Here is a 23,063-nt window from a genome sequence, read left to right on the forward strand (position 1 = left end):
CCCGATGAAACTTTTAATCATTTTCTTATCAAATCAACAATAAAAATCGGGGGTTTCCGTACAAAATTTGGAACTAGAGAAACAAATAATCCAAAATTTTGTGATATTTGAAATTCATATTGGCCATCATCCCTGTGTATGAGGAAAAATTAAACTTTGGATTTCATAAAAAAACTAAGACGGTGAAAGTTTTTCTTTTTCAAAGAGCTTTAAAATGAGCCCCCACTAGTGATACATCTGGCAGGAGTTGTAATTTGAGAGTCGGAATATCTGTCCCCGGGGCGCATTACGCCTTAGCTTTTGAAAAGGACTACACTAGAACTGAAGCACTTGCAATGCAGATATCATGACCTTTGCCAGTTTCTTACAGTAATACATGTAAGTGATGCAGTTGGACTGATGCACAAAGAATTGCAGTGCTGGGGCAGATTCAAAATGCAACTCCTGTAAACCTTTCTACAGTTGCTATGTCAACAACTCTTTGGATTTCACATTATAAGATCAGCAGAAAGTAAGTTTCACATCCAGGGTGCCTACAAGGAGAATGATTTTGTACCTACAAATCCGCAAATGCTTGCCAAGTAGCATCCAATCTCCATTTTAACTTTTTGTCACAAATTTTAATTTCCACATATAGTCTCAAAAAAGACATTAAATATTTTTAGAGGGAATGTGTGAACACCTCCTAATAAACTGCTTTGACATGGAATTACATTGAATAAGAGTTCTAAGGCCCATCTAACATCCATAAATACTGATTGGAAATGTTGATTAACAGTAAGGTAGGCATGGCCAGAGGCATTTATTTTTACTTGAACAGTGCTGATCATGATTCATGTGACATCATTATTGGTATTTAGTCTGTAAACCCCCGTCCAAAAAATAAACAAACAAACAAAAACAAAAAAATGTCAAGTTTACATGTAACAGCTACCTTCATCACTTTTGTGCAAGGAGTTTACTTTTGATGACAAACAAAAATTGCAAAATAAAAGACAATATATCTTGGATATGCTGTTGAAACATCATAGATACAACTGAAGGAGACAACGAAACTGATGATTATGTAGCATTTTATAACACGTACATTTATTTCAGTGTGTGCCGTATTGCAATCCTACTAATCACACAGAATGGAAGGATTAATGTGATTGTCAATCATGATTTTCACTGTGTGCGTTCCAACAGACAATCATGACTGTGATTGGCCAATTATGATTACGATCATGCAAATTGAACACACCCCTCATGACTTTATTACATGAATCACTTTGCATACCACAAAATCTGACTTGAATTTGTATACTGACACCAACCTCTTTCATCCAACCACACCTCGCACCATCAAACAAAGAACAACAATCATAAATTGTACATTTCTACGTTGTGGCAAAGATCTGTTTATTTTCTTATTCAATTGATAATGCACAGCAATGTTATTAATACAAGACCACAACAAAGCTTGATAATTTATCAAAATTTCACATGTTTTGTGATTACAAAGTCAAAATCACTACAGCAAATTTCTAGATACACAATTTCTGATTATTTCACATTCTACAATGCTACTGCTCCCAAAACCGCAGATGATGTGGTATTGTACATTTGGGGGTCGTAAGATTTCAAAGTTGCTTTGAATAAAGTGACAGTGCAGTTGAACTGGTGAATCTTACTGAAAATCTACACTGTGTCATGTTTAAAAAATATCCAAAAATTTTAACATCACTTGGAAATCTACAAATTATGACACGCTGCTTTAATTATCAAACATAGGAGGAAACAGATCTGGTTCAAAATAAAATGACACAAGTGAGTTTCAAAAAATCTACTTAACAGCAATTCTTCAAACTTATACTTGAATTTATTACAAAAATTTTGTTGACAAAAAAAATATTTATATCTCTCAATGTGCTGTCTTTGAGAATCACAATATTTGCTTTAAGATCTGGCCTTTTTTTATCTTCTCACTATTAGAGTCAAAGATGAATGTATTGTGCATTTGTTAATTTCTACTTTTTACTGATATATACGTTAAGTCCTTTGAAACAACCCATCTGTAATCTACATGGCATTGATATATTATTGTGAGTGGACCCTGACGTTTGTCTGTAAAAATAAAATGTTGCTGACAAAATACAGGACACAAAGAGCTTAATAAAACAGTTGCTCTTCACCTTTGCATAACTGCTGTTTTACCACACATGTAACTTGCAGTGTTGGACAGCCTGAACGATTGAAGAAAAAAAAACATTTCTGTCATTTCAGAATATTTGTGTGCAGGTATAAAGAAAGAGTATTATATCTTTGTCTGGCAGAGATTTTTGTTTATGAGACTTGTCACTCACATGTGAAAGTTAAGCATTTATGAGATGTAACATCGGCATTATGCATTTCTCTTTTGTGGAAGCAAAATTTTTGTACACATAATATCATGCTAACAACAGTGATGAAGAAATCTGGTAGCAATATTGAATTTCAAACATGATGAGTATGATTATGATAACTTTTGTCTTCTTCAGTTGAACTTAGATGAGTTTCGTCATGTAAGCAAGTTTCATGGTTACCAGATAACAAAGATGAGATTAACTAGTGGTAGAATAATTTGATTGCTAACTTGATTTTCAATGCTACATGTAATAAAACGTCTCGCTAAACAATTTTTGTACTGATTGTAAATGCTTCATTGCATACCATATTTATCAAATTGTAACTTTTCTTCTGTAATGTAACTCTTTGCAATAGGGCTGGAGGCTTTGAAATGCAATTAACACACACACACACACAGAAACACACACACACACACACACACACACACAAACACACATATATATATGACAACTGTAATACATGTACTCACATTGCACATTTTAGCATTTGTCTCACTGGCACACCAGAAGGCCGGTCCAAATGAACACTTCTTAGCTCCCAGCAGAGGATTGCCTGTACAAAGTCCCAGAACCTGGCACAGGGAAAAAATACATTCCTTTGAATCAATATTTTATAGCAATTAAGAACAAAACCCAGAAAAAGTCGGCTGACTTGCAGCGTGTTTGCGAGGTTATATCTGATTGGTCGATTGTCACTATTCACAGCAACTTAGGGAGTTTATTTGTATTATTTCATTATAACGGTACAATTCTGCCAACCAATTGGATAACAGCTTCGAAATCGCTGCGAGTCGGCCCCAAAAAGTACGAAAGTATAAATCTCAACAAAATAGTCCAAACTACTAAACTCCATGTTAAACACATCCTGCATACAAAAAAATTATGGAAAAGTTCCTCACTATATGGCCTGCAAAAGACGCTGAAGGGATGTATGTACTACCCGGTATATCACTTACCTGACAAACTTCATCTGCTGTGAGAGACTGCAGTAGTTGAAAGATGACTGGTCCATACTCCTCAACCAATGAAGTGCACTGTTCAAAAAGTACATAATTGACACTATGAGCAACGACAGACAAGAATTGTCTTTCATGTTAAACTAAAGTACTAAGCCTACCATGGAGGGGACATCTCCGGTGAAAGGATGATTTTTTTGCATGTGACAATTATTTACACTACATGTAATAATGGAATCATGTTCCTTAATCTGTTCAGATAATTCGTAATACTGACAGTTTTAATACAACACTTATTCACTATATATACTGCTTTCTAAAAAAACACATCAGAATTTTCATGACTCAAGACTTTTATAGTATGCTTGAGGTTCAACAACACAAAATCATTGTGCAAAGTTTATGGACAATGATAATTTTAGAATCCAAATGAGACAAAGCTAACTATACTTTCCACACAGCATAAATTTCAGTGTGTAATTGCAGATTAGTGTGTTAAACTTCACAATTTATAAATATTATAATGACACCCTGGGCCTTTAACGTGCCTTTAACTCACCTCATCTTTAATGGAGGCTGGCAAGATACTGCAGACTTCTTCCAGGGCTTGTTCGATCTCCTGTTGAGTGGCGTTTTTATCCAGAACAGTTAAGAGATACTGAGCAGCTAGCTTGCATACATCACACCCAGTATCTTGGACTTTTGGCACTGTGTGACGACAAATTACAAATATATGTGTCATGTCAGTAATAATTCTGAGTTATCCCTTTCCATCACAAATAGACTACTTATGTGACACTTTCACACCCATTTACTAATAGAAAGGTCCAACTTTTCCACTGCGAACAATATGGTTTGACTAATTCTCACAATAGAGGGGTGGGGTGCCTGTGTATCTGAGTATACCATATTGTACAGAACATTGCCCATCCTTATCATGGCACAGTCATCTGTCGACTCACATTTGAAAACTAAAACACAAGAAAGCCTTGTTTTTTATTTGGTGCATGAATTTAAAATAATGTGAAGTTACAGAGTCTTGGTTTAACATCTTATAAATATCTTTTATCGATACAAAAAGTCCATACATGACTTGAAAATGTGTGTTAATTTCATGGTATCAATTAAATAATCAGTGCATTTGGTTTTAATGAAATCTGTGCTAGAGAATTCAGATGCATTTGAAAACTAGGAAGTGCACAGCTTGGTGCAGTGTTTGACTCCCCAGAGGAGTATTAATCAGACCAATAGCAAAGTAGACGGAAACTTGAAAGTGCTAATGAAATGTTGAACTCTGAGGGCTGTCTAAAGAAAATGTTTTTTTCTAGCTTGTAATATTTTCCTGCATAATAGCCAGTTCAAATATTGAATGCCAGCCTTAAAGTACGACATTTAAAAGTTACAAAACGATAACATTACCGTAGCCAAAGCAGCTGATTAGACATAGCCAGACTTTTAGAAGTGATGGCGCCCTCTATCATACCCTACTACAAAATAAGTATCCATGATCATTGTTAAACATACCTTTGACCTCATTTGATGTGCATAGACCAATCAGAGTGCAGATTTGTTGTGGTTCAATCTGACTGATGAGCAACTGAATGACAGCAGGGCCGTACTCATCGACGAAACTCTTACATTCTGCACCGAGGGAACCTGGCAGCAAACTGCAAACTTGATCCACAGCAGCAATGATCTCACTCTGGATGGAAGACAAGAACATCACCAAACAAATACTTATGATAATTGTATGAGCCTTAAAAAATGAAAGATTTTAACTTTTCCTCAAACTTTCATAAATGAAACCTTCAACTATTCTTTTACAAATTCAAGACTAAAAAAGCAGGGATCACAGTGCAAAATTTGGTCCTAGAGAAATAAATTACCTAAAATTTATCGATATTTGAAATTCAAAATGAAAAATTTTATTGTGCAAATTTTACGATAATGACTTATCATCAATGTTGCATATTTAACCTACTGAGTGCTGTGATTTTTCCCACCAAAATTTTAATGCATCATTTTACCAATTTTAATGAATTTTTCTGTAACTTTTTTGATATTTTGGACCAAATGGACATCACATTTCATGAGCTACAGTTTCTCATCAAAATTTTGGCAAAAATCTGAAAAAATCTGACCGGGTATTTCTACAAAGGCAACAAAAATTGACTTTGGCGCTTAATGGGTTAAGTATTTTGGATCAGAGCAGACAATTGTTTGTGGTACATTTGAAATCTAATTGGACTAATGCCTTGATAGTGACGGGTTAGTGACATAAACTCACCTGAGTGGCATTGTCAGCCAGCATTGAGTCAAGTTCTCTCAGCACAAATTCACACAAGGCACATGTTGGGGTGTCTTTCACAGGTGTAGTCTTTACCGACTGTAGCAGAAGCTGTATAGGAGACCAGAATGACTTGTTGAAGCGATGTGAAGAGAATTTTCATCAGGGATAATAAAGAACTTGTGGTGTGATGAATTCATAAATTTATATTTAATAATCATCAAACACATATCTGGAAACAACGCTTCATAACCTGTATCAGAGTTATTCTGTCACTGGAAATTTGCATATTTCCATATTTGGTCAAAAGCAGATGGCGCATCCATTGTTTTCTCATATGACATCAGTGGCACAATATCCATAATATTTTGTTTTCATGTGGCCACCAAAGTGAAACTCACTGATTGTCAACATAGGTTGAGATGACAGAATTCCTAAAGTATTGGAAGTCAATATATTTATCTCCTGTTATAAAGTATTGAGATAAGTTTTGCTGTGGATTTTCTGAGAGTTGAATTGATCATATTGATGACCCTTTCGTTCTTTTTCCCTATGCACAGGTCCAACCACACTATTTAAAAACAATGAGATTTACAAAGTCTGGATGTGAAGGGATGAATTGAAAATGAACAAAATATAAAGCATTGATTAGTAGTATCACTACCTGTTGGCTTGGTAACTGAGCTTCAACTGATTGCTGCTTTAGTGACATACATTGTGTCGACATATGTGTGATGCAAAGAAACAAAAAGTGGCTTCCAACTTACCTCTTTGTTTGTGGGACCACAAAGTCCAATCAACTGCAACAAACAACAAATATCTGTGTTAGTTTTTTTATTTTTGGATCAGCAGCACATTTTTACATACCCTAGATGCCTTTTACCCGTTTGTTAGCTGAAAACAATCATCTTCTGTAAGTACATATCTATGTACAGGAAAAAAGATGGCATTTTCAGTTGTAAAAAGTTCAAAGCTATTCACGTTAATGTGTGTCTTTAAAGCAAAAGCCTTCAACTTTTGCTCAAACTTTCCTGAGCAATTCTCAAACTAAACTTTCAACCATTCTCTTTCAAAATCAAGGATAAAAATTAGGGGTCACTGTGCAAGTTTTGGTACCTACAAACAAATTAATTGAAATTCAAGATGGTCGCAATCCCTGTATTAATTATTAACTCTATAGGGAAAAATTAACTTTTTTGATTTTTCATAAAATTAAGCAATAAATTTAGTTACTCCCTTGGCTTTAAAATGAGCCTAGACAAAAAGTAGACCAAAAAAGTTTCGTTCATGTTTTTGAGTCCAAATATCTATTCCTGATGTGCATTCTACATGTACCTTAAAATGACACATCGAGGCATTTGAGCAACATCCACATTGCTATGCTGGTTTATGTATCTGAAATTTGAAGAAGCTGCAGGCAAGATTTGCAATGGATGGTAAAATTTACGGGTTGTGACTGCTTGCGTTTCTAACACTGAATGAGATAAAGGGCATTATTTGGGCATAATAACTATTTAGTAAACACACTAACGATTATGAGTATCTAGCGTTTTGCTATTTTGACATAAAGGATATGAATTACTTTATTAATGAGCAGAATATCACACAGCTTAATGAAAGACCGTCTATTGTGAAAGGCACTGGCTGACAACTGCCATTTGGTTTCCTGGGCTGAAGTTCACCTGATATGACCTCGGTTCAAAGGTCAATCACAGGTGACCTGGACACTGTGCATTTGTCATGGTGTTGACAACATTGAGCAAATGATTAAATACTTGGTTTTGAAGTCTCCATCAAGGGACTATTTTGTACAGGGGGAAGGTTACATGAGTAATTTATCTGCTTTCACCATTGAGTAGTGACAGCATACCAAAATATCAGGAGTTAAGAAATCTTGACCAAAAGTCTTTTTTAAAAATATGAGAGCGAGTTCTTACCTGGCAGACTTTGAGAGGGTCCATCAATTGTTCTATCAATTCTGGGATAGCATAGCCATACTGTGTGATAAGATCATTGCACTGAAAAATGACAAGAAAAAATGTTCAACTATTTGTATTACTTAAAAGTTGACTCCAGAGTTCTTCAATGCATCAACAAATCTATAAATTACCAGACTAAAAATTTGCAAATTACTATAGTTCATAGTTGAGGCCTGTTAATTCAGTTATTAAATGTACACTGATTTAAACACATACATAGTCATAGTCTGTGTATGCTGTTCAATAGCACCGACGCCAAAGGTTGATATAGTTCTACCTTTCATATGCAAAGATAAATTCAGACAAAAATTTTTAAGAAACTATTGGAAAATATATGCACAGACCTGTGAAAAGTGCACTTTATTATCATGAATGTTACAATGGAAACTATACATGTAGAAGGCATATTTCAGGTGCTTCGCCTGCAAGTTACGGGAGTACCTTGTATATAAATATCATAACAGGCAAAATATGTCTGATTTTCTATCAGCACAAATGACCTCAACATTGTAATGTTATCTTCTGTAACACCAAAGGAACTGCAATCTGCAGTATTTGGTAGAATGGAGTGAATCTAAATCCTGGAGGATGAAAAATTCAACGCATTTCAAAAGAGGAAAAAAACTGCAGTTTACATAAATGCTTTATTAAGAGAAAGGAAGACAGAATCAGTGTTCTCCCCAGGATTTTTTGAGAAGAGGGCGAAGACGTGGTGCGAAGCACCACAAGCGACCGCGTTGGAGCTTTTGAAAAACAGCGATTAAAATGGTGTTATTTGGTGGCACTTGGGGAGTATTTTTTTCAGATTTTTTTCGTATAAAAAACTCAAAGAAAAGGAGATCTGAGACAGTGTACCATAACTTTTATTACAGTTCACTGATTTCAATTATGAAGATTTCATTTTTTGAAAACGAAAACGTAGCGAGAGACATACATTTATTCATCGATGTCAAAATTATCACCATAACACTCAGGTTTGGGCAGCATTTTTTCAGATTTTTTTCGTACAAAAAACTCAAAGGAAAAGAGATCTGAAAAAGTGTTCCATAAATTTTATTACAAACGAAAACATAGCGAGTCTAGAGACATACATTTATTCATCGATGGCAAAATTATCACCATAACACTTACGTGTTCTCATCCTGATACAAGTCCGACCGAGCCTAAAATTAGGTTGTTTTGCTTTTGGAAGGAATACACAAACGAAATTCTAACCTCTTATAAAAACTTCAGTGTACTCTGCTGTCCTTGGTTACCCTCAAGCTCCTTGCCATGTTTACTCAGCTAAGTCGGTTACCTAATGCACGGTCCCTATGGAGGGACCGTGGCTAACGTAACGTTACGGACTGAGCCATGCAAATATGGCTGCCTTCGATGAGTTGCACATGGGCTTATGATCTCGGATGACATCACAAACTCGCGAGATTTGCAAGATCGATGAGAATTACGTTTGCAGTCTGCAGGATCGACGCTCACGCTTGCATTTTGCTTGTAAATCACTGTCAACTTTTTTTCCCCGTACATTTTATTGTTTTATTTTTCAAAAAAATAAATCTTTTTCATTTCTGGCAAGGGGGCGCTCGGAATTTACAAGAGGGTGCCACGCCCCTGTTACCTTATTCAGGGAGAACACTGAGAATATTGTCTGTACCTGTCCCCTGATTGAGCCAGGCAAAATGTCACAGAATTCATGCAGAGCCTTTACAATTTCTTGTTTGGTTTGGTTCTTCTCCATGAAACCATCAAAGTATTGCATTACAAGTTTGCAGACGTCGCACTCGGCGTCCTTCAAAGCTAAAATCAAATGTAAAAACACAGTTTTTCAGAGATACATCTGTGAGCATCAAAGACTTCATATGATGCTAATGAATACATTGATCGACCAATCAATCAATCAGTAAATCAATCAATCAATGTTAATTATATATGTTACTCTGAAAGTCATGTCATGGATTTTAATCAAAATAATGGATGCAAAATCTGCAGTTTATAATCAGTGTCCTTGAGAGATAAAGCAACGCTGTGAACATTAATAGACAGGTCCATCAGTAAACAATAAAGCTTTCATGATTCTAATCATTCAATGTCAAATCAATCCATCTTCCTAATCAATGTCACACTGACACTGTTTGACACTGATGTTCGTCAAAATAAATTGATACAAAATTTACTGACGTCAAAGTCTGTGTCAAAATATAAAACATGGTATTGTTGAGATACAACGGTGAGGACCAAATGACTACTTAGAAAACAGCTGATATCATTCAGCAACATTTTCTACATGATTCTACAATCAAGTTTTATTTTCTTCTCTGATGTGGAAGATGCGCAGCGATATCATTGTTAGAGACAAAAGACTGAGATTCGGAATATTTATACCAGCTGCTACATGTATTACACAGTTTAAAACATGTCTCTTTGGTCTAGAGAGTCTAAAAAGAGTTCAGACCAAAGATGAAATGCAACATTTTGTTCACGAGCTGATTTCAATATACCCAGAAACACCCAGGCAGGATGGCAACACAGTACAAACACACACCAAGCACTTTGTCACACAGGTGAATGCCTTTCAAGCTAATGTAGTTTGCTCACTGAAGAAAGAAGTGACACCTCTCCCGTGTAGTACACATTGTACATTACTGAGTGACTGAACACGCCTACAAAAGCACACAGACAGTGTGACCTGTTTGATAACCTCTGCCACCATCAAACATCAAAGTAAATGAACTTTTTCAGAACTCCGATCTACCGTAGGTGTGGTAAAAATTTTTCCAGAGAGAAAATTGTGAGTATTAATAAGAAAGATTCAATTATAGTAACTTTTATCTGCTATACTTGTCTTTGGACTTGACTGCATGTTGTGAGGGATAATACGGTAGGTCAATCAACTTGCAATTTGCTAATTGGATACTAAGTGCCCTTTGAATTTTATGCAGTTTACAGTTATATAATTTAGATGCAAATGTCACAAAAATATTCATATTCAGCAAAGATAAACCATTCATATCACACCATTATGGGGTGAGAAATGTCCTATTATGTCCTAATATTACAGGCATGTCTACGCTGTTCAGAATATTATGAATTTGATTTTGTATTCATGACATGTTGTCAATGATATTCTTCTGGACTTTGCCCATAGAACAAAGTGCCTTGACATTAATGAGTAGACAGGGGCCATAGAAATCTGACCTACGACTGACAAAATACAGAAAAGCTGTACTCTTCACATTTGACAAGTCTGACAGAATTTCTGTGTGGTCTCTGTATTTGCCCACCTTCATCCAAATAAGGTTAACACACAGTACTTACGCTGTGATTTTAGGGTCTTGCCGGCGCAGAGTCCAAGCTTGGTGCAGACTTGAGTTGGGTTCAACTTTGCGACCAAGAGCTGGATGATTTCTGAGCCGTAGTCATCGATGAAGGCTTTGCACTCAGCACGGATTGTCTGCGGCAAAATGCTGCAAACTTTGTCAACTACAGAGATAATTTCAGACTACAAAAAAAAGAAAAAGAAAGTATGTATTCCTGATTGAGGAACCTATAATTATATGGTAAAAATAAATGATGAAAATTTATTTAAATATTACGATGCATTGTCCGTATTTCAATTTTCATTAGCGTCAATATCAACATCAGAATAGGTATCATATTTTACATTTTCATAAGCGAAGAGTGAATCAACATTTTTGTTTTAACAACTTACACATCATGTAATTATTAATGATAAAATACTTTATGTTAGTATTTTGATTCTTTGGTAAGATGTAACAGCCATTGAGATGTCACTAGGACCCTGAGATCAGAGAAAGATGGCCAATGGATAAGACATAGAGAGTTACTCACAGCTGTTGAATTCTGAGTCAGAAGTGAGTCGATTTCTTGCATTGCAAATTCACAAACTGTACATTCCAGAGAGGAGTCTACTTTCTTGGCAGGGGTCATTTTCACACTCGGAACAATCTGTTGGATAGGAAGGTAAAGATTACAACGCTTTATTTTTCCATTTTTTTCCTTTTATTTTTGAAACAAAGTTAAAACTGTATCTCTGAACACTACCAGTTTACATTGAGGATATATGTTAAATCAGACGTTGCAAGGTTAGACAAGATGACAGACACATGGATAGGTCATTGCAAAGTAGAGTTGAACAATACCCAATGATATACTTTGTTACTACAAGTACCATGATGATGAGGAAGTGAGAGACAAATGATGATTGGTTATTGTTGCTGTCTGGAGGTGAATACTAACCAATCAGTAGCTACGTTTCATTGTGTATGATATGGCAGTGAGGAAGTGAGTGATACAGTAAGTGAATGATAGGTGTCAAAAGTCTATTTTATAAAGGCAATATCAAACCCACAAGTACGCTAGGTTCAATATTTTAGTAGGTGGTTGACGGGGCACTCTATGGGAGTAGATCAGGCACTGACAACTAACTGACCACAGATATCAATCTGTTTGACCTAAAACAACACTAAATTAACGTCTAATTAGCTGCATTGTTGTGGGAAAATTTCAAGATTTTTCCCGAAAGTTTTATTAGTAAAGTGATCACTAACGACGTAACCTACATTTTACCAACTATTCACAGCAAAGTGATTTCACAACCATGCATGTTTAGAAAGGTGGGAAAAAAACTTGAAATACAAAAACAGAACACTACAAAGCAGACTTTTTAGTCAAAAGGCACACTATACATTCAAAACAACCTATTGGTGACATATTCTTACAAGTTTGGGTTTCATGGACAAAACAGTCTTTTTGGGGCAAAATCCAATGGCAGCACATATAGTCTGAGGATCCTGTGGAAAGAAACGGAACATGTACACAGAATATTAGCAAAAGGGACACATGCGATCATCCAGTAGTTTCGATGGGATTTTGTGAGCATGTATGTGAGAGTTTTCAGGATAAAATCATTTTATATCTCTACTCATATACCGGTGTATTATACTTCATTCTTATCTTCTACTGCAGTGACTAGCAATCACTTTCACTCAATCATGAGCGCACGACTGCTGAAGCTCACAAGAATTAGGCAAAGTCATGATCATGCACAAGGTATTATTACAAAAATGATAAAATCTGTTATCTGTTAATTTCGCACCGGTGTAAGTTTCTAGCCTAATATTAACTCCCCCCCTCTTCACTTCTTTTTGTTGATCTTGACATCTTTCTGAGAGTCTTTCAACGAAATCGACAAGCATCCTTTACCGAACTATCTCTTACCAGTTCTGTTGCCAGCAGATCCAACAACACAGGGATGTACTGATCCATGTAATTTTTGCATTGCTCTTCAAACGGGCCAAGCGACTCGCAGAGCTCATCAAACAGTTCAAGTATCTCTTCCTTGGTTTTGTTGTCCTCTAACGCTTGCTTAGCTTCACTGACGATTGCTTTGCAGTCAGTGCAGAGATCCTGTCTGCCACCAATCTGCAATAAAATATGGCATGGGGCATCTACAAAGCATGTGCTCTCCTAAATGTTTGGGTTACACCGAAGATAATATGGTAGTAGACATTACTGCGATCCGATACACCGATTTAAAGCTTTCAAAGCTTTTGTTCAAACTCTTACAGTTCTTGCTGACACACATAGTTATTTCAGCAAACGTGGCTCACAGTTAACATTTTAATAATGTTCAAAATTATTATCAAGACAAACTTATGGTGATCATTTGGTCTGTTCCATCTATCTCTTCCAGTTGAGGGGCAGCCAACAGGCAAAGTTACAGAACAGGACAATTTTATTAGGCGTATTACTTTTCATGTTGCCAAACATCTTTCAGATGTCATTCCATTTTCCTAAGCACATGGCATGTGAGTTAAGCAAAGGAAACTGGATAAACAAACACATGATCTGTAGATTATTTCTATTGATGCTTTTACTTCTACAGATGTAATAGATATATGTGGGTATTACAGAATACCTTAGATGTGAGCTAACATTATGTAAACATATCAAAAGTAGTTTTTATGCACCACCATTGTTACTACTACCGCTATCACTACATTGTGTAAACTATCCTGGGCCCATAAAACATGAATACCTGATAATATATTCATGATGAATTCTATCCTCAAAAACGTCTATTCAGTGTTCTGAAACAGTTTGAGTAGGCTCTGAATAAAGACACAAGGAAACAAAACAACGAAGAAATTTCTGCTTATCTTGCTGTTCTCGAGCAGAGGACATGACTATAAACTACACTGCAGAACGATATGCAAGATGATGGGTATGAAAATGGCATGGGTAAATGAAATGAAAATGGTGACACGCACACATATAATGAAATGGATACGCTCATTTTTGAGTAAACAAAAACGCTTGTAACCATAAAATTTTTGTTTATAATTTGTTACTACATGTATGGCAATAACCCCTGAACTCAATAGCTACCTCAAGCATGGGTTTGATGACTGGTTCCTTCTTAGCACCTGGTTTGCATAGACCAATGGCAGTGCACACAGTCTCGGGGTCAAGTTCACTGATGATCAAGTCGAACAGGACTTCAGCGTAATCATTCACTGCAGACAGACACTGAAAAAAGGACAAAAATTTATCATTTGAGAAAATATCGACCACAAACTTGTTCCTATTATAGCTTCACTAATGAGTGTTTTTAACAAATGCAGCCTTGGGTATGTAGCAGACTTCACATGCGAAAATTCCGTTAGCCCTAATGCCTGCACCATGACACAACGATACTCATTTCTGCAAATTTAAAGAATATTGAGGAATATTCTGAAGCTATACCAATCTGAGGACAATTATATTTTATTGGGAATGGAAATATTTGCACACCTTGCATCTTGCACTAGGGTATGACAAACAGGAGATTTCTGGTCAAGTTCATACTTCAAGTTTGTAAATTAGACAACTGCTGTACGGTACAGTTTTTTTGCACGCAACTTTAGTCTACTAGTGGGAACTCTAAGGATTACCGTGGTACCATACATGAGAGCAAGTTAGAAAATGTTCTTCTTTTAGATGTCATTGTGCATGTACTTGTATTTTAATCATTAGAGTTATTTTCACTGGACCAATATTCCACACAAATCAACTTTGTTGCAGTTGTCTATTTTTAGTGTGAACTTGCCCAGAAATCTCCTGTTTGTAATACCTTATCATTGCTAACAAAATGACCTCACCGAAAGGTTAAGCTAATAGCAGAAATTGTATGTCTGGGGGAACAAGGTTTCACAGACACACCAAACATAGCTGTGATGAAACACAATATATATTTCTATGGAATAACGGATTTCAATGCCAGGTACATGTAAACAGCTAATTACCATACATACATGACAACACTCTGAAATCTGCTGCACAAAAGTGTAGATTACATTCAATTAACTGCTTACCATATCCTTCAACGATTCATCTGGGATTAGATCACAGGCGGATTTCAGGAATCCCATAATCTGCTGCTCCGTTGCATTGTTTGCAATCAAGCTACGTACAGTTTTAATTACTTCGGTGCAGAAGTCGCACACCTCGTCATTCTGTCAACAAAAAAGTAAACAAATCATTTCCCATCGTTTCACAGGGTACTAATAAAATACAAATAAAATGGCATAGATATTCAGTGACAGAAACCATTAAAGCCATACCGATAGCCATATGTACATGTATTTCAATATCCAGGTATCACTAAAAGAAGAATGTTATTATCAGATATGAAATTTTTTTATAAATAAATACTGTAAACTACCTTTCATCTTTAACCCTTTGAGTGCTGTATGTTTTCCCATCAAAATTTCAGTGCAACGTTTTACGAATTTTATAAACTTTCCAATCATTTTTCTGATAATTTTGGACCAAATGAACAAAACATTTCATTGGCCACAGTTTTTTATCAAAATTTTGGCAAAAATCTGACAAAAACTGACTTAGGTATATTTTATACGGGTGACAAAAATTGACTTTGAAGCTCAAAGTGTTAAACCTGTGAAGGACACCTTCCTGAGATATAAGAGAGAGGTTTGATAAACATGGCTTTTGCTGTCCTTCAAAAATGTACACAGATTGCACTCTCAAGGTAAGTCTCACCTGCTTTGCATATTTTGGTGACCACACATTGTCCTTGCAATGTTGAACAGCTCCACACTCTTTAGCATTGCTGATATGAGAGCACCAGTATGACGGCCCTTGAGTGCATTTGTTTTGACCCAATAAATCTGCTGCACTGGCTGTATGAGATAAGGTAAGATAAAATTAGATTCAGTAAATAACTAAATAAATAACAAAATGAACAAATACATTAAATAAACTTAAATTTTAAATTAAATAATGAATTAAGTCAATAAATTTTGATATATACAGTATAAGCAGTTGTCTGTAAAATGAGCTTTTTTTTCTCTGATATGGCTATGCCGTATTGTGTTCAACATCACTAGAAAATTCATATGATCTGATGCAGCCATTCCTGAGATCAAAAATTTTGAAAAATGTATTTATTATGCAACACCTGGATCGTATGACATGAAACTGCATTATCTTAATATGTTCACTCAAATGTAGTTATGAGCCACATATATGCAACGTTTCATCAAATTTGTTGAGGTCAAAATAGTTGTCATGAAAACAATATCACAGAATATGCAAATTGGCACTCTTTTGAGTCCAGTTCAATAGGACAAGCTAAATACATGAGACTTATCTTTTGAGAATCACTTTCTAGGTTATTAAATATTTTGAAATGATAAGATCAAAAACCTTGGACTAAGCACATATTCAACACCATTGTCAATATCTGTTAAGGTAGTATGCTCCTGTTAAGGTAGTATTGTCAATATCTGTTAAGGTAGTATGTGCCTTGAAAGTGAAAGACTTAAACTTTTGCTCAAACTTTCCTCAAGGAATCTTGCAATCATTCTCTTTCAAAATCAAGAATAAACACAGGGGGTCACCATGCAAATTTTGGTACTAGAGAAACAAATAACCCAAGATTTACCGAAATTAGAAATTCAAAATGGCCGCCATCCCTGTGTTAACTCTATGGAGAAAAATAAAAATTTTCGAATTTCGAAAAACTAAGCCAGTGAAAAGTTTTCTTTCACCAAGAGCTTTAAAATGAACCCCCACATGTAGTATATCAGAAGAGAATTGTAAAAGTTTGACAGTCCGAATGTCTGTCCCCGAGGTGCGTTCTACCTTAATAATAATATCGGGTTCTTATATAGTGCACATATCAACAAGTACATGTGCTCAAGGCGCTTTACAATTATTATTACTTATAACTATGATAATATGGAGTGTTGTGCCAAATTTCATTTCATTCTGCAAAATGCCATTAAAGTACAATGTACAGCACACTGTCTCAGACTCAACAGGTCCATTTATGTATTTAATTGAACGACAATCTAAATCAAAGTAATATTCATGAAAATTTGATAAAAATTTATTCTAAATTTTGATCATATATGTTGGTTGTAATCTAACTCACTTCACTAGCCACACACTCATTGCATTTCCTTGCAGTGAACTTTAATGGCATTTTGCAGAATGAAATGAAATTTGGCACAACACTCCATATTATCATAGTTGGTGCAGAAATGTCTTTTATATTGAAAACATATACTCTGCAAATAATTGGCAAAAATTGCAATTGTAGTTCATTAAGCAAATAAATACCGGTAATGGGCTAATAGGTACTGGAGTACTGAACAAATATTAGAATTGAGTCACAACTCCTTTTTTTCTTGTCACATCTCTGTGGGTTAATTGTCACTATGTGAGCTGTGCCATTGTCAGGTCCAACAATCCATTCAGGCATGAAAGAGGACAATTCCGGACTTGCTTCCCGTTCAAGCAATAGATATAAAACTCGCATGACTGCTCCCACCAGGATGCTGTTTTACATTAAAATAGCCATGTGTCATGAACTCATCATCACATGACATTGGCATGCTCATTTAAATATTCATGACAGTATGCAAATTTTTCCTGCCAATACTGAGTAGTAAACACCCATTGTACCTGATGGTACTGTCCCTGAACTGTGCTATGTTCATTAGTACATGCTGGCATTGGGCCATGTCCATTTTCTGCACAGCATTCTACATACTCAAAACTTCTGGTGACTACATATTGGCTTACCCTTTCTTTCAATTTATCACTTGTCATAAAACATGATACCAATGAAAGAAAACATTAACCCTCAAAGCAAAAGTCACTTTTTGCCTCCTTTATAAAATACCTGTACAATACAACCAAGTTAAATTTTTTCAGATCAAGGTGATTTTTTTCCCCCAGATTTTTCCAAAAATTTTGATCAAAAACTGTAGCCCATGAAAAGTCTATTTTGTCCAAAATTATTGAAAAAAAAGAAGAAAAATAGGTAAAATTTGCTCAAAAATTTTGACGGAAAAAATTAATAAAAGTACTCAAATGGTTACAGTAACAGAAAATATGCTCACATACACCAGACAGGCTTAGAATCAAACTTTCAGTTTCTACAGTTGGAAGAAGCTTGACGATGACCAGGTGTTTTACAGTCTTTTTTCTAGTGATTTTGATTTTAATAAAGGTATATTTCGTATAACTGCTGGAGATGTATTTGTTTGCCATTTTGCACATCAATTTTTTGACCTTTTCATTTTGGTTTTACTAACACCTTGACACATTGCATTGGAAACTGTTATCAGTTGGAAGTATAACATTTGGTCAAATGAGATCAAGGCTTGATCACTTATGTGCGTTTTTTTTAATATCTTATCTCCTAATTTTTATATTTTATATCTCATGGTTTGCACCTGTGTTTTGTACAGGTATTCGTTTCTGCGATTGCTAGAAGCTTCTGACAACTATTAAGAATTTGAATCAATTCATGTACATGACAACACTTTTAATTCTTTCTTTTTTATGGTTTTCAAAGGTGGCAAAAACACCTTTTTGACGAAATTCACTTTTTTCATATTATTGATACAAATGTGGCTATGTGAGGTGATCTACTGGCCCTTTGGATATAGAGATGTTGCAATCTTAGCAAAATTTATTGGCTGTGGTGTAAAAGTATTTTATACGGTAAGTTTACACATTGGCATTTAGGGTCTGTCGATAATAAAAGCTGACGCACGACAAACGTAATTCTTTCGTTTAGGGGGGGGGAGGGGGTAAAAGCTCATTTCTTTTTGTGTGCGTCAAACTCGCATGAGGATTTTCGTCTATTGTTTTCGAAGTGCAACTTTGCAGCGAGAATGCAATACTACCTTCGCGTTCATCGAGAACAGAATGACCACAAAATACGGAGACAGAAAAGACAACGAAAAGAAATAAATTTGAAATAAAAACCTGTATGCTTTTTCAACGTGAATCATGTACGTGAAACATTTTCCTACGTGCGAAATGCATTAAGATTTTCTGTGTCTTAAAAAGTGAAACGCGTAAAAGGGGGGTTTTTCATGGGTGTGCGGACTGGAGAGGTGCGTGTGGGTTTGTCAGAAACGGCTTCATAATACGAAATTGATTTCGCATAAGAACTGTCGTTTTGAGGGGGAGGGAGGGGGTTTCAAGTAAAACGAAGGAATTACGTTTCTCGTGCTTCAGCTTTTATTATCGACGGCCCCTTACCTTACTACAGAAGTACAGGCATCAAACAAACAAACAAACAAACAAAAAATAGATAATGATAACGAGATTATGCACGAATCAAAATAACACTGTGTTGCACCAAGGGTTTAACCATTTTCACTTTGTGAACTAGCTGAATCATTATATCCCCTCTCCATATTCCAGCTTGGAATGATTTTTAGTTGTAGTACAATACGCCTACCACTTCTGCATAGTGTAGTTTGTGTGTAGGGTTGCCATTTTTCACACGAAGTCAGTGTTTGACAGTGTGGGTGGCAGCAAATTTTACTGCCACTACAATCTAAGTAGGATCACCTGTATGACTAGTGAAGAAGACAAAACTACTATTTTCATTTTACTGAGTGTCGAGAAACAATAACCCTTTATTTGGACATGTTCTATATATTTAGAAAGTGACTGGTGCTTGCAATGTTAAACAACAGGATTTTCCTGGTAACACAGGTGATACCAGTATCACTTCCAGTTTGTGATTTAGATGGTCACAAAAATACCCTACTTAATAATGGCATTTTTATGGTTGTTTACAGTTCTAATGAATATCGAAAGAATCTGAATACAGACATTGAGTGGAGAAAATAGAGAATGATCAACATTTGCATACAATGGGAAAGGGAAGATATATCAATTTATTACTCAATTAGCAAAATTAAATTTGTACTCAATTTGGGTAACCATAATTGACGCCCACAACAAACTGAATATTTCTAAAATATCTTTGACTCTACTATGGCACCTTTTCATAGTATTGATAAAGAGTTAATGTATAAAAATTTGACCTGACATATTATCTTTCCATTTAATAATGATGTATGTTGTCATTTGATAAAATACTCTGACACTAATATGATATTGATGAAATTAATATGTAATGAGCTTACTTGTTGAATCATATTTTACAGACTCAATGACACAGAGTAATCAAACCTTTTTTTCTTAATTGTCAAAACTTCTGAAATCAAGTTTGAAGTTTGCAATTTTGAGAAAGTGGTCGTAACATAGACAATTTATGACATTGAAACAAGGTGATAGCTTAAGCATGCAGGACTTACTGGTAATTAATTATGTGCAGTATGTTGGAAAAAAGTTACAAAAAATCTGAGACAATTCTTTGCAAAGAGGAATGTTATAAGATTTTCAAGGGTATTATTACATTCACCTGACAGTTTATAGGCATATATTTTTGTTATTTTTGACAAGTACTAAGTAGATAACAATAATACAGAACTCTTGGACACTGAAGAGAAAGGTTTTATTGATCTGTTTGACACCATGCCTAAGATTTGAAGGCCTCAAGATTTAACCATTGTACATATCTCTGTTTACTTTGTTTTCTATTTGTTTTCTGTAACCTTCAGTGAAATCTTGGCATAACAATTTAGAACAGGTAGGCCGTACCAGTGCAAAACCAAGTTGTACATATTTGTTCACAATCCAATTGTTCCCTGCGATCTTCATCAAAAGATTGGCAACTTTTCTGTTAACTTGGTACACTACAGCTAGCTCCATTTTTAAAGACAGTCAGCCAGGATAAATGGTAAATAATAAGTGACAATGGGGCAAAGGTTTACGGTAGATGTTCAGAAGGGTTCTACAGAGACTACCATTTTCGCCTTCAGGGCACTAGTAGTTAAAGCTAAGACCCTCCAGTCTGAATTTTCAGGAAAGTCCCAAAACTTAGCTAGGTCTATTAAAAGTCCTTCAGCATATTATGTTTGTAAACTACTAATATTTAATCATTTTGTTATATATTACAATTTTCTTTGCCTTCTTTGTCACCTTCTGCCTGTGAGTATGAGGATCATCCCTAGAATACCAACAGGTAGTTTTTCAAAAGGTTTGAGTGTTTGAGTAAAAGGTGGGGAAACTGTATTATTTCTGTTGTTCCTTGCATTGTTATTACAAGGGGGACCCAGATATCTTGACCAGAAAACTCTGACAAAATATAACTGGGTACCGCCCCAAATTACAAAAGCACTGATGTGGGCAGTGTCTGTGGAGCCCTCACACTAATCTTAATAACAGCAACTGTTTATGATCATAATACAATCAAAGAGAAGTATGTGTATGTCTTTCTGTGTGAATTGAGTTTGAAACTGCTTCAAAACAACTGATGATTTGGCAAGATGTTGCTTTTCGCAAAATATCTTGGATAAATACATGAGAACAAATTTTCCCCCTGTAAATTCCAAACAGCCAGGTCATATGATCAAGGTATCAGGTACAAAGATTGAAGTATTAAACAGATAAGATCAGGGTAGCTGAAGATGCACATAGACTAGATAAGCATTTGACCTCATGATATGATCGGGGTCACAGACACACCTCCTAAAATAAGTATGAAGTCCTCACTTAAATACAAATAATTCATAGGTGCAAAAAGTTACACAAAATTTCCTCTCTCATACTTTTGATATCAATTTGAATCCTGATTTTAAATAATATGCAAAAATTTCCAAGTCTAGCAAAATTAAAAAAATGTACAACAACTATCTGTAGAACAGCTAACTGCTACATGACTGCTAGAGTTATTATATAAAAGAAACTTATGCATTTAAAGGTTAGATAAAATCTTAAATAGAGAAACGTCAGTGACGCAATACTGCACACATTTGAAACACTGTTGTTCCTACCTCTGCCAAGTTTTGGTTTCGGGAATACAGATCCAGTTTCGAGCTTCCTTGGCTACTAAACAAGCCCATCAATTCAATATTTGCTATTTTGTAATCACATTCACAATTTTTCTCATGCAACAAGAAAGTCGTTTTCAGGATTGTTATCGATACATGTACCAAACCCCGGATGTGAATTCCATAGCCAACATTCGGTCATTGCCATCGGAGAATCTTTCTCTCATCCTCAACTTTCGCCTACGCGAAAGGCCCGTGAGCTTTAATCATCACTTTGTGAACAAAGCAAGTTCAGAAGAGACGGTGGCAATATGAACGGCAAAAGCAGCAAATACCATTGCGCGTAAGATTATTGTGGTGTTTGATCATCTCTGATATAATTTACTGTATAAAGAGTCATTTAAGTCACAAGTAACGTGACATATGTATTTCCGCACAGGCTGAACCAGAGTCATGGGGATGGGGTATGGCCCACATCGTAGTTGGGATTTCAGATTGTACTGCTGAGCAAGGTGTAATATTTCAAAACAGGATTCATTTGCCTTGAGATCAATTTAGCGATCTGCTATAACTGCAACTACAAATAATTATGTCTAGCGAGCATTAATAAGCTCTAACTTCTTCTAACGGACATGACCATGCAACAGAGCAGCGCACAGGATGTCGCACTCGTTCACCGACAAACTGAAACATTGCCAGTTCTGTTATGCATGAACTTGGCATTCTCGACCATAACAAATGTGACACGAAAACGATATCCTCAGCCCAACGTATCATTCTGCAGGTCTTATCAATCCCTAAATATACTCACCTGCCGCCAAAAATGAGATCAAGATCAACACTTTCATGATTATCGGCCCACTTTCTGCAGCAGTTGTTGATACAATAAGAGTTCCCCCTGCCAATGAAGCCATATCACGTGCCTTTCGTATTATTTACGAAGCCCTTCACCGGAAGCGCTATAACAAAGCGTTTCATTGGTTCAACGTGCTGACACTTGCGAACGTAAACCAATCAAACAGTATGTTATGTCGGAACAAACTGAAAAGCTGAAGATGAGTCACCTGACGTTTCGGCCTTGTGTGCACATCTTCGTACCGCTATCTGACCTTGTACATCACACAATTCACGGGGGGGAAAAGACAATACATGTTAAAGCTAGCATTACATTGTAACGAGTTAGTTCGAAAATGATGAAATGAGTGCCATACAGCTTCGCTCTGTAC

At 35.7% G+C, this 23,063-nt stretch overlaps 1 protein-coding gene across 2 annotated transcripts; it reads right to left on the minus strand.

The window, feature by feature from the left end:
* Positions 1 to 1,369: 1,369 nt before the first annotated feature.
* LOC139123088 (prosaposin-like) lies at positions 1,370 to 23,039 on the minus strand. Of its 2 annotated transcripts, XM_070689075.1 has the most exons (17): positions 22,649 to 22,805; positions 15,668 to 15,807; positions 14,980 to 15,120; positions 14,015 to 14,155; positions 12,845 to 13,048; positions 12,346 to 12,417; positions 11,456 to 11,572; positions 10,922 to 11,105; positions 9,261 to 9,403; positions 7,568 to 7,648; positions 6,398 to 6,430; positions 5,631 to 5,741; positions 4,868 to 5,045; positions 3,903 to 4,051; positions 3,344 to 3,421; positions 2,858 to 2,959; positions 1,370 to 2,225 (listed from the first exon to the last, which is right to left on the minus strand). In XM_070689075.1, the coding sequence occupies exons 1-17, from the start codon at positions 22,749 to 22,751 to the stop codon at positions 2,193 to 2,195; spliced, it is 2,010 nt and encodes a 669-aa protein (XP_070545176.1). In that variant the 5' UTR covers positions 22,752 to 22,805; the 3' UTR covers positions 1,370 to 2,192. The 2 variants fall into 2 exon arrangements, with proteins under 2 accessions (XP_070545176.1, XP_070545177.1); XM_070689076.1 differs by lacking the exons at positions 12,346 to 12,417; positions 12,845 to 13,048 and having other exon boundaries at positions 22,649 to 23,039.
* Positions 23,040 to 23,063: the final 24 nt, after the last annotated feature.

This window comes from Ptychodera flava, chromosome 22, assembly GCF_041260155.1.
Source record: "Ptychodera flava strain L36383 chromosome 22, AS_Pfla_20210202, whole genome shotgun sequence".
Lineage (NCBI taxonomy): Eukaryota > Metazoa > Hemichordata > Enteropneusta > Ptychoderidae > Ptychodera > Ptychodera flava.

What these genes read in the sequence shown, in the direction of transcription:
- LOC139123088 (XM_070689075.1), bottom strand. Translation starts at nt 22,751, where the DNA reads ATGGCTTCATTGGCAGGGGGAACTCTTATTGTATCAACAACTGCTGCA. An exon ending in CAAGACCCTAAAATCACAGC is followed by an intron (nt 9,404 to 10,921) that starts GTAAGTACTGTG and finishes ATTTGATTTTAG; the next exon opens with CTTTGAAGGACGCCGAGTGC. An exon ending in CTGGCTCAATCAGGGGACAG is followed by an intron (nt 7,649 to 9,260) that starts GTACAGACAATA and finishes GTCATTTTTCAG; the next exon opens with TGCAATGATCTTATCACACA.